At 35.1% G+C, this 12,490-nt stretch overlaps 1 protein-coding gene, 1 non-coding gene and 1 pseudogene across 2 annotated transcripts; all 3 read left to right on the top strand.

The window, feature by feature from the left end:
* Positions 1-1,223: 1,223 nt before the first annotated feature.
* LOC112528522 (agamous-like MADS-box protein AGL80) lies at positions 1,224-2,000 on the top strand. The gene has a single exon (XM_025139550.1). It carries the CDS (start codon positions 1,224-1,226, stop codon positions 1,998-2,000), a length of 777 nt encoding a protein of 258 aa, XP_024995318.1.
* Positions 2,001-8,220: 6,220 nt separating this feature from the next.
* Positions 8,221-9,599, top strand: LOC112528520 (annotated as a pseudogene).
* Positions 9,600-10,340: 741 nt separating this feature from the next.
* LOC112528857 lies at positions 10,341-10,444 on the top strand. The gene has a single exon (XR_003070875.1). It is a non-coding gene; the product is annotated as a small nucleolar RNA R71 (small nucleolar RNA).
* Positions 10,445-12,490: the final 2,046 nt, after the last annotated feature.

The raw sequence follows: 12,490 nt of genomic DNA, 5'->3' as shown, positions 1-12,490 counted from the left end.
AATAAGAGTTAGAAATAAAAAATATATTTGAAATACTCATAGATGAATTCATAAATAAGAAATATATTTGAAATACTCATAGGTGAATTCATAAATATATCACGTTATGTATCATTTACATCAAATTTTATACCAAAATATAAGAAATGGTGTAGAGGATTGTAGATAGTTTGAGGTGAATCCAAATTCAAAGAACCATGTCCTACATTTAAAATAATATTGAAGTTTTTTATTATTAAAATAAGTTTAATATTAAACAGAATTAATTAACTTTAATTTATATAACAAACTTATATAGTTTTTATATTTTGATTTTTGTTATAATTGTATTTTATTATCATTATTGTTGTTAAATGAAATTTGTCATAAACTAGTCCTTAATGTTTTAATTTGATTTTTATCCGATAAAGTTATTGAACTTTTATTGATTTATTTTTATCAGTGTAATGTCTATTCAATTTTAGTTATTGTAATTTCTATCCCATTATAAATTCAAAAGTATTTTGACATAAAGTAAATATTTTAGCTTTGAACTTAAAAAATAAAAAGTTAATTGACACATTTATGAAATATATAGTAAGAGAGTTTTATGACTCAGAAACGTTGTTTATAGGATGTTGATCCAACATGCGTGACAAAAAAAATGACAATCAATTTTATGAAAGAGTTAAGTGTTTCATTAATGTGGATACTCTTTTTATATTATTTGGCTAAATTAAGGGGTCGAAACTCCGAGAAAATTTTATTTTGTATCAATGAACATATGTAGCTTTTGATTGAAACTTTATAAATCAAAAAAAAAAAAATGCCGTATTTGTGTTAAGACTCCTAAAATCAAAAATCTTGTATTTGTTTCGAGACATGAAGATTAATATTCACTTAAAAAAAAACCAAGTGGAACTAACATGATCGAGAATTATCGAAGAACATAATAACTTTCTTTGTATTCCATCACGAGATAAACATTACTATGAAAACAATATCAAATGTATTCAATCATAATCTTATTAATTAATGTTTTGTCATAATTACAGAATTTGAGAAAATCATTGAATTAATGATTTTCCATAAAAACCTCATAAAAACATATTTTTAGTACTATGATTTTGTCAAATCTGCCACCTCTGGTGTATATATAGCAATGCTCATTTGCAGCTAAGAAACTCACGCACAAAACTTCCATATTTCTATCCATTCTTTGCTTCTTTGGCTCACGCCTTGCCATGACTAGGAAGAAAGTGAAGCTTGCTTTCATAACCAATGACTCGGCAAGGAAAGCCACCTTCAAGAAAAGGAAGAAGGGTTTGATGAAGAAGGTGAATGAGTTGAGCACCTTATGTGGCATTGATGCATGTGCCATCATATATAGCCCATACGAAGCTCAACCCGAGGTGTGGCCCAACAATATTGGTGTTCAGCGTGTTCTTGCTCAGTTCAAGAGGATGCCAGAAATGGAACAAAGCAAGAAGATGGTGAATCAGGAAAGCTTCATCAGGCAGAGGATCACTAAGGCGAATGAGCAGCTCAAAAAGCAGATCAAAGAGAATCGGGAGAAGGAGATGACTGAGGTGATGTACCAATGCTTGACCGGGAAAGGCTCAATATCAAACTTGATCCTGCCAGATTTGAATGATCTAGGTGGGTTGGTGGACCAAACGCTGAAAGACATTTGCAGGAGGATGGAATCACTTAAGAAAGCAGTTCCTGGTAAAGCTGCAGCTGCACCACCACCACTACCACCTCGACCACAGACCATTGTTAGTGGTAACAGTTTGATCGCTGCTAATGAAATGATGACAAGAGGAGTCGCGATGCATGCATTGGAGAAAAGGCCTATGGTCGATAACCTGAGTGCTATGGAGGGGATGCAAAGGCCTCAATGGTTCACAGATTGGATCAATAATCCGTCTGAACACAATTTGGGTCTTGGTCCTGGGTATGAGATGGCCCCGTTTGTTGACAACCCCAATCCCATATGGCCAAATCCATATTTTCCTTGAAAATTGAACTTCCTTCCTGTTTTGAGTGAATTTCGGTGAGAGAAATTGATTCCATCATCATCAGATATGATACAAACTGTTCTGTTTTCGTTTTGCTCTTTCTAAAATGTTGTTTCTTCTGTCTTTATTTCTTGCAGTTGATCTCAATTTTTCAAGCTGCTAATTTGTTGCAATATTATGTGTTTGAAGATCAACTTTGAATGTTCTAGTTTCAATTCCTTTTTATAATATATATGCTTATGACTTCACAGTTAATATCAATATACGATTTCAGTCATATACCCTTAGGTTTCTAGTAATCAGAGTTCTACTTCCTTTAAAAAATTATACTTTCCACATTCAAAAAGAACATGATACTGATTGATTTTGCATTTTAGACCCCATTTTGTTATTGTGAACGTTCTTTTTACTAATAAAAGATTTCTTTAAAAAGCCAATGTCATGAGACATTTGCTAAGAAGATAAATAATTTAAATTTCTGAAGTCAGACTTTGACAAATGGAATAATTTGTTCTCATTGGTATGTGTAGAGAAAGAAATCAAATGCAGAATTCCAGAAAAGGAGAACAAGTTATTGAAAAATATCTTCTAATAAATAATTATCACATATTTAATTTGGCTTCATGAATTAATAATTACTTTATAAGGTCCTACTGATAAAACTTTCAGAATTTTTGTATTAATTAGTGATGATCAAAAACTTAATTGCCTATGCTGTTATTTGCTCCAGTATTAATTCCCTCTGAACTCAGACGTTAAATTGTGTGCACAACTCCAACTTAGACATGTTGCGAATGGAACACTTGTTTACGTAAAGTCTTCTGTGTTTCGTACGATGGAAACAGCAACTTTGATAAGGGCAAAGTGTTCCCAACTCATAACTGTGGGACATGTCGCTGTTGTAGAAGATTCGTAACCAATATTGTATTGGCAACTCCACTTGCAGTAGCTCTATATTTTGGGCTTCTGTAGATTTTTTGGCCAAAAAATTGAATCTCATTGAAATCACAAGCAGCTATTGCATAATTGGAGGCAACTGGTTATGTAGATACTTCTTCAACTAGCTAGTCCATTTGTTCCTGCATGTATATACAAGTCAAATTGAACCCCTACTATGTACTATATACACCAATCTACAAGGTTAGCTCTCAGAATGGAGTAAATACATGAACCTTATATCTGGTGTATAACTTTTCTTGAATATATATCCTAATGACTTTTCTTGAATAGCCCAGTGCAATACTTGATATTGACTTTAAATGCAACTTTCGACCAGCAAGTTTATTTGCTGGTAAATTGGAGGCTCTCTTCCAGGCTGTTCATAAGCCCCCAACTTCCCTCTTCTTGGTATCTGGACATCTTCTTATATTGCTAATTTGTCGATACCCTGTTGATTATGAGGATCCTCACTGTTTCCGCGGTACCATTGTCTACTGGATGAATACTACATTAATGTTCTGCATTAATTGCCACAATCTTTGCAATCATCGCTGCCTTGTTTTTTAACGCTTAGCCCTCTATTGTTGCATGATGAAATTCTTATTCTATAAATCCAACTCTAGTTTCTCGCTTACAATCATGGTTCGAATGAATTCTTCAAATGGGTAATCCTTCTCCATTGAGCTGGCCTTCTTATGGATTGAAAACTCAATAGAACTTCCAAGCTGGAGCTATACTGCGTTTGGATTTTGGGATTGATATGTAGATGAATGTCCTCCTATAGTTTTATTAAGTAACAGCAAAATCATCATCGACTTAGGTTTTATAGTGTTTATCTTACATTTGCACTCTTATATACATCTTTTAGTCTCAGAATATGGGTATCAACATTTGGCATGCCCGTATCCTAGCAAAACATGTTTGTTCGAGGCGTATTATAAAGAAGGAGCTTCACAGGCTGCCAATGAATGATAGCGAGGACAATATTAATATACTTACCTATTAATCACAAAGAGGTTCAACCCAACCACCCAAACAAAGATTAATTTACTCGGCTAAGTTAAAGAGAACAAAGACAGACATAATCAAACTAAAACGCAACATCAATCAACGAAAATGAACAAAGTATAAATCAAATACAGGAAAACTAAAATACACAATGAGAATACATTACAAACATAGATCTTCAAGATCAAATATAACTCCATTCTTATTGAAAACAAAAAAAAAAAAAAAGGAAAAGAAAAGAAGAGAGGAAGAAGAATGAGAGCAAAGGAAGAGGGATAGATTTTGAATATGATGTTTCTTGCACTAAATTCAACCATGCATCAAAAGGTGGATTTACACCAACAGTGAATTATGGGATGAAATTCCAAGTTACCTATCTTAAAAAATGCATTTTCAGCTAGTCATTTACGTTTGTGTATATTTTGGCATGGTCCATGCCAAAAACATTCTACCCAATCTGCACAATTGTGCCCATTTTCTTCTTTTTTGGCATGGTTCATTAATTTTTCTCTTATCTTTCTGGCAACATTTTCTGAATCGCCTTAGTCCAAGCTTAGACGAGCTAGATGTGATCAAATTACCCACGAACATGTTTTTGCCGTTATGCTTGCTTCAACCCTTGTACGTGTTCAACAATGTTTTGCTCTTCAATATATGCTTGGGAATGAGCATTTACCAGATCAAGCTTTTCTTTCAGTTGTAGCACGAAATAATATAAAATTAAACAAACTGAATATGATTATATAAACTTAAAAATATATTACATCTACATATTACAATACAAAACACTACGAAATTGGTGCAATTTCAAAGATTTACAGATAGAGTTTTTGTATTCCAAGTACCGTTATTAACCATTAAAACTCAAAATTTAAGTTTTCATACACTATTGTAGCCTCTCAATTTTCAGGGTAGCATGAAACAAATCACAGTGGTAGCATATTTAAGGGCCGTAATAAAAATTTACACTATGACGGAATATATTAGTGGTTGTCTGTGGCACCATATTGTAGATCCGCACCTACCATTTACGGCTCATTATCATGCCAATGCATGCTTATTTGGAATCACATCAAGGACGCCATAAATCATATCGTGATTTCAATTAAAACTTGCATCTCGAGCATATAAATAACCTCAAAATCAACCAAAACCACAAGAGCAAACGACAAGTCGACACAAAACACAATATGATGCAAAGGAGTGCTAGTCTGACAAAAATTGGAACAAAAATTAATGCTAAGAATAGGAAAAATACAAGCACAACAAGCACTTGACATGTTTAATTATCTTAAATATTTAATGTATGAATAATACAATAACTTTTTATTGGTTTTATTTATTTTTAACAATTAACAAACTTGCTGGCATATATTATTTAGTTGTTATGTATAGAAACTAGTTTTGTAACGCCAACCAATGGATCTAGCTGCAATTCATAATTTCAGCTTTACAAAAAGCGGGGTTTACCTGTAAGAGTCACCATCTTTGCTTACCTTACCGGATAATATTCTTGGTCATTAGAATGACATAGTAAGATTGTTGGCAAGTACGTTCTGCCGATAAACGTGACGACGTAAGAGTCGTCACCATCATTTAGGGATAAGATTCTCGTTCCTTGTCATGCCTCTTACTGAGTAAGATTTGTGGTCTTTATCATGCTCACCTTGTAAAGTAAGTGTCAGATAAGTGTTTACTAAGTTAGCTTTAAATAACTTAGTAAACACTCATCTGACACTTACTTAGCTGCAATTTGTAGACTACTTGACTGGTGTCCCACTACGTCATCTAGGCCTTCTTTGGGTCTTCTTTAGTTGAATAAAGTGGCATCATCAAACTTTTTGGTTTCAAGTGGCTTTTACTATATTGAAATTTTGTGGCAATTAAAAGAGGTGTTGTAAAGGTTACGAATATATACCACCCCCAAGTAGACAACCATTTCTTATGTTAGGTGCGGTGAGGAATAGGATTACATAGAGCTTCTTATGTTATAGTGTGCAGGGTGCATTGAGCATTTGCAGATGTATTAATGGCTTGGAAGCAATTGATGTTGGTCATGGCCTTGTAGAAATTTTGTTTGGTTGATTCAAGACTCTGTGCATGAAATTCTGGGTCAAGAAGTGAAGCAACCTTCAATGGTAGGTTGTCTAGCTGCATTCAAGCACTTGAATAGTTCAGTTCATTCATGATGGTACAAAGGGATCCAAACTAATATACATGTGAACCTTGTGGGCAATTAATGGTTTGCGCACATTTGGTCCTGATAGAATTCAATAAGCGAAGCAACTTTTAATGGTAAGTTATCTTGATGGGTTCAAGAACATGGTTCATTTACAAATGTAATTGATCTTATTGGCGTTGGATGGAGTATGTTAGGAAATAAATCACTGCTCATCCTAAACCCAAATCACACGCACCATATACCAAAGAAGTGTCATGACAAGCAAACCCACAACCGATACGAAATATATGGGTCAACAAAGGGACAAACGACAAATAATGTCTCACAACAACAATGCTAAGCAAATGAAGCAAACAAATAATGACAAAAGCATATTTTAAAAGATTCCACGGCCTTATTACAATCGGTGTACGTCCTCTCAACGAACCCAAGATTATATAATCAACATGTAGAGGTTACAACAAATACTTACCCCATGATTACAATAATCAAAATGTAAGCCAAATCAGTGCACTGCTTCGTATTAGGAGAGGGGAGATCACCAATTTTTTTTGCCAAACTGTAGATAATAATTAATCTCGCATCATAAATTAATGAGCCCTAGACTCTGATTTATCATGTCTATCACGATATCCAACTTGCATATGCAACGTGTGGACTCCGGCCAAGATCGACCTGTACCCAAAATTTTCATACGATACCCGGCCATGCCAGCATAGCACGCCATATCAAGTCAGGAGTCCATTTAATTAATTCATCTATCTTATCAACTTTAAATATTTTTACATTGATTAAGGGTGGGCTTGAAAATTTAGTTTTATATTTGAAATTGAACATTTATTTTAAGACAAACATAAGTAAAAATATTGATACTTAATTTGGGACGCTGTCAGTAATTATTTTCATTAATTTATTAGAGATGGGCCCCACATTTCGGAGCAAGGATCGGTTCTTGCAATTGAGGAGGAGCTCCTCATCAAGGTGAACTAAACCGGTTCCTCCCATGGTTTGAAAAAGTACAAGGAGCGACGTGGATAAAAAAGGAAAGAGTGAAACTTCTCTCTGATGAATACTATTTGTTTTCTATTGAAGTATCGATCTTATGGAATGTCATTCTACAAAAAGGAGAAAACAGTTGGTCTATTGCACTTTTCACTGAGCAACTGAGTAGAGTGAAGTTTGTATTACCGAGCAACTATTATTAACAAAAATAGCTTCATGATCGACCAAAGATTAAAAATCCAAACCCACGGATGGGATAAATAGCTAGGAAGGAGTCCATCAAAATGATCAAATCTACCCTCTGGGTAAAACGATCAGTGACCGGAGGAGATTTAATTCATCCAAACTCTCGATTCCTCTTATCAAGTTTTGGAGGGATAAAATGATTAAATCTCCGGTCTGGTCACTGATTACTCTTAAACAGTTACAACCTCATATATTTCCACTGCTCACTGTAACTTTCTTGATAAGTGGACATTCATTCCAATTGCAGTCAGTTACAGTGGTTTAAATATGACTAGCCAACATGCAGTAGATTCAGCAGTCCACATAGTGGTTAAGTTTCTGGAGTACATCATCTAGCTATCATAAGATCGCCATCGAACAAGCGTATAAGTATCCGCAATTCGAATATCTAAAAACCTACACAAAAAGACTACAAATAATTCACTAGTGTATCAGATCATGAAAGAAGTCCTCAGATATATATAATCAATCTAAACAACATATACAATACATATTTAGCTCATAATAATTAATATACCCAAATCAGAACATGGTATCATCTTCTTCAAATATTTTTCCATGCATGGATGAAACCATTTCTTTTGACATAATAAAGCCAAATTAATACTGGGTTAAGAGTTCCAGGACACCGTGCAAGAGAAATTGAAATGTCAGGGCTAGTGTGTGTAAAATATTTAAAACACCAACCAGACTTCTAAACAAACATGTAAAGCAAACCAACTAGAAAATAAAAAGGAAGGCCACAAATAATAATTATACCTCAGATATAGAGCACAGGTAAAAATCAAAATAATGGCCATGTTATGTTTTACAGGGTTACATAACCTATCATTAAATAAACAAATGGGTACACAACGGTATCTTAGACTGATATTCATCAATGTAAACAACATATATATATTACGTTATAATTAATATATCCAAATCAGAATATCTTCTCCTCTACGAACTTGAAGAGGAATATTTTAATTAATTCTTCATACGAGGACAAAATCACTTCTGTTCCATAGAAAGCCGATCTCTAGATCAAGAGTTCACTCCACCTGAGATCCCTGTTTCTTATTCCTAACAACACCATATCATCCACAAACCGAACTTCCCTAGCATGTTTGGTTTTACTCTTCTTCTCAGCTACTTTGCTTTCATATACCGCATCCCGGTTCCTCCCGGAAACTTCTGGCTATGATAGCCACGAGCAATGGATGGCTCGTTATGGACTTGTCTACAAGGATGCTGATGAGAAGGAACAACGCTCGAAAGTTTTTCATGAGAATGTTCGGTACATAGATTCATTCAACAATGCTATGAACAAACATTACAAACTAGCAGTCAACGAGTTTGCAGACCTTACAAACGAAGAGTTCAGGAGCACAAGGAACCGGTTCCTGGCACACGAATGCTCCCCATCCACCTCCGCTTTCAGGTACGAAAACTTGACAGCAGTTCCATCATCACTGGATTGGAGAAAGAAAGGTGCAGTAACACCTATTAAAGACCAAGGCCAATGTGGTAAGCAGAATTTATTTTGGGAATTTCACAAATTAATCAGACTTTGTCCAAATACTAGGATGCGCTTGTTAGCAGAATTAGATTCGCTTTCGGACATCTATGTTTCACAATGATATGTAGGATGTTGCTGGGCATTTTCKGCTGTGGCAGCTATGGAAGGCATAACCCAACTGAAAACGGGTAAATTAGTGTCTCTATCCGAACAAGAGCTCGTGGACTGCGATACTAGCGGCATAGATCAGGGATGTGAGGGTGGTCTTATGGACAACGCCTTTGAATTCATCCTAAGCAATAAAGGCCTCACTACAGAGAGCAACTATCCGTACAATGGAGTGGACGGCACCTGCAACAGCAACGAGGCATCTAACCATGCAGCAACCATTACCGGCCATGAAGATGTTCCTGCTAATAGCGAAAGTGCACTGTTGAAGGCTGTATCTAGTCAACCCGTCTCTGTTGCCATTGATGCTAGTGGGTCYGACTTCCAGTTCTACTCTAGTGGTGTGTTTACAGGAGAGTGTGGCACGGAACTCGATCATTGTGTTACTGCAGTTGGTTATGGAACGAGTGATGACGGAACCAAGTATTAGCTGGTGAAGAACTCCTGGGGAACAAGTTGGGGTGAAGAGGGGTACATAATGATACAAAGGGATGTTGTTGCAAAAGAAGGCCTTTGTGGCATTGCTATGCAGGCCTCTTACCCTACTTCATGATTTCATGAAGATAAAAAAGTAACCATTGTACATTAATGAAATGTATTTCTGGTCATGTTAGTAGAAGCAAATTCATGAACAGGTTATATGTAATTGAATCTGTAATCTTTGTATGGTTGCTACAATCATGTTGTATGTCCGAATTTTTTTAGCTTGGATGTATGTTCATATTGCGACAAGCTTCTCTAAGTGTGGCAAATGTCAAACAAAACCATCACTCTGCAACCAATAAAAACAGGTTGAGATGTTGAGCGATAATCTAACAACTTCAATAAAGCACCAACGTCCCAAACAAACAACTAGTGGATAAAACCCAACAAAAATGTGAAAGAAATAGATCTCAAAGTGTCTAACAAAATACCGAGCAAAGAGATAACAACCACAATGGTGATGCAATAAAGATCTACTAATGAAAACAATAAGAACACGAGGATTTAGTGTGCTTATGCTATAGTGAGATAGTCTACATCCACAAAGGGGGGAGATAGAGGGTCATATATAATGATAGACTGAGTAGTAGCAGCAGTAATTAATAGATACTAGATACTAATGACACTGTCCTATGAGTCACTTGTGAAAAATTTGTATGATGCAAGGTTTCAATTGTATGCTTCTAAGAATGTCCATGCCTCTTCATCATTCTAGTACTTCATCGTTCCCCCACTTGCGGCATTAATTAGCCCTCAGCGAGTAGGGTCTAAGCCATCCAAAAATGTCTTCACCAAAATTCATGTTGGAGTATGATCATGGTGAGGACACAAACAAAGAAGCTCTTTGAATCACTCAAATGCCTCGTGAAACTCTTCCCCATGTTGTTGTTGAAAATTGGAGATCGCTCGGCATATCTCCACAATTTTGCTATTAAAGTACTCGGCTAAAAACTTCTTTTACATACCAACCATCCTAGGTGAAAAAATGTTTCTTGGCTCAAGTAATATAAACCACTGTTTTGCTCCCCCTCTTAGAGAAAAAGGGAACAATATAAGCCTAAGGTGTTCAGGTGAGACCTTAAATATTGTTGGTATCGCAAATGGCGATAAATTAGTATAATTAAGTGATAACACGATTCTTCTTTTGATAGGCCATGGAAGTTTGGAAGCTATTGAATGAGATGAAGGCGGATCTCATAATAGGTATCATCATCACCCGTTAAGGATATCGGGGATGGGTTTTCGTATGCTCCGATTGGAAATAAGTTTCTAATGGAGGGTGATTCGGTGGTGGTGTTGGATTTCTATATCTTCAGTGTCACTCATTAAATTTTTGCGAATTTTAATTCAATCCTAGGCTCTTTGATTAAAGAGTTCTTATTTCAAGCCCATCTTTCAGTTTCAAGTGTGGTGCATGCAACTTAAGAATGCACTCCAAATTCTTGGCAAATATTTTTTAAATCAAGTGTGGTGCATGTAACTTAAGAAACTAGTTATTAACCGCAATCAGATCAAAACTTAGATCTACGTGGGAGGCAACCTAATAAACAATCAAACTAAAAAATTGTAAAAGTAAAAACTAAACTAATAATAAACGCACCAAAAAAGCTATTTTTTAAAGAGAATACTTACACTAAGCACGCCAAAGTAAACACACTCAAAAACTAAAAATAAAGGAAAGAAGACTTACCTGACCCACAAAAGATCAAGCAAGCGAACTGCAAAACGCCATTATCATGTACCAAGTAGCAATCTGTTAAAAAAATAATGCATAGAAACAAATTTAACATAAAACAGTTAATCTAAGTGCACAAGTCCCCGACACGGCGCCTTGTACACGTCGTTGAACGCATAAGAAGGTTTAAATTTATAAAGCTAACTTAAACCGGAAAGTGATAATTAAGTTAGGTATCGTTCTTTTCAAGGAGTGAATTGTGTTAAAACCAAATGCATGTATGTCACTTAGGTATGCTACCCGGTTTGATCAATTAAGCTTAAAGAAACTAACTAAAAACAGAAATCTACTTGGTACAAATGAGATTACTTTAAAAGATTTTGGTTTGAGGATGGTATTAAGTGTCAACAAAAACAAATCAAAAACGAACTTTTATAAAATCATAATTAAAAGCCAATGAACCCAACATGAATTTTAAAAGACGGGAACTTTTTTGAAACAATATCATTCAAAGAAATGCATTGATTAGCGAACTTATCAAACAAAGTCAAATAAACAAATAACATTATTACTATGATGGAGATTAAATTACGAATCGGAAAAACATAAACTTTATAAAAGACTAAAGCACTAAGATCATCTCAATATGGTACCATCCATTCCAAAATTTCAGTTTAAATAAAAATCCAAGAAATTATCCAAAAACTCAATCCAAGATGTTTAAACTAAGCAACAACAAGAAAACAAACAAAAAAAGTGAAATCTAATAGAGCATGATGCATCAAATTAACTAAGACCGTTGAGAATTGAACCATAACAAGAAGAAAAACAACAAAAGGAACCTGTAAAATTAACTCAACTTGTGATCTAGCCATGTTTCATTCTCGATCCACCGCTGTTGAGTGCACACCCCACGGCTGTAATTGACACCCATTACTAAACAACTGACTTTTTTAAACTCCCCTATTTACACAGTTTTAGAGAAAACCATTTAAAATAGTGTCTGTGATTTTTGAAGTCCCATTTCAAATGGTTATGTGGTAAAGAAACCATTCAAAAAGATCCTCTGACCTTTTTACACGGTTGTTATAAAGAACCGTGTGAAAGGGTGTATGTATTCCTCTTCTGATTCCAAGCTCATTGTAGAATTCGGCCACCAATTTATCATCACATATCTACATCTTCCACCCCACTTTCTCTCCAAATGAGACATATTTTCTTTCTGATCTTGGATGAATTTTCCGGAACCTCTTTCTCCCATAATGCCTAACCTGTTACATTTCTCC

Source organism: Cynara cardunculus (assembly GCF_001531365.2).
Source record: "Cynara cardunculus var. scolymus isolate 2C chromosome LG 15, CcrdV1, whole genome shotgun sequence".
NCBI lineage: Eukaryota > Viridiplantae > Streptophyta > Magnoliopsida > Asterales > Asteraceae > Cynara > Cynara cardunculus.
This window is presented reverse-complemented; position numbering and strand designations above follow the sequence as displayed.

Bases quoted from the DNA above. Each gene is read 5' to 3' on its own strand.
- LOC112528522 (XM_025139550.1), top strand. From the start codon at position 1,224: ATGACTAGGAAGAAAGTGAAGCTTGCTTTCATAACCAATGACTCGGCA.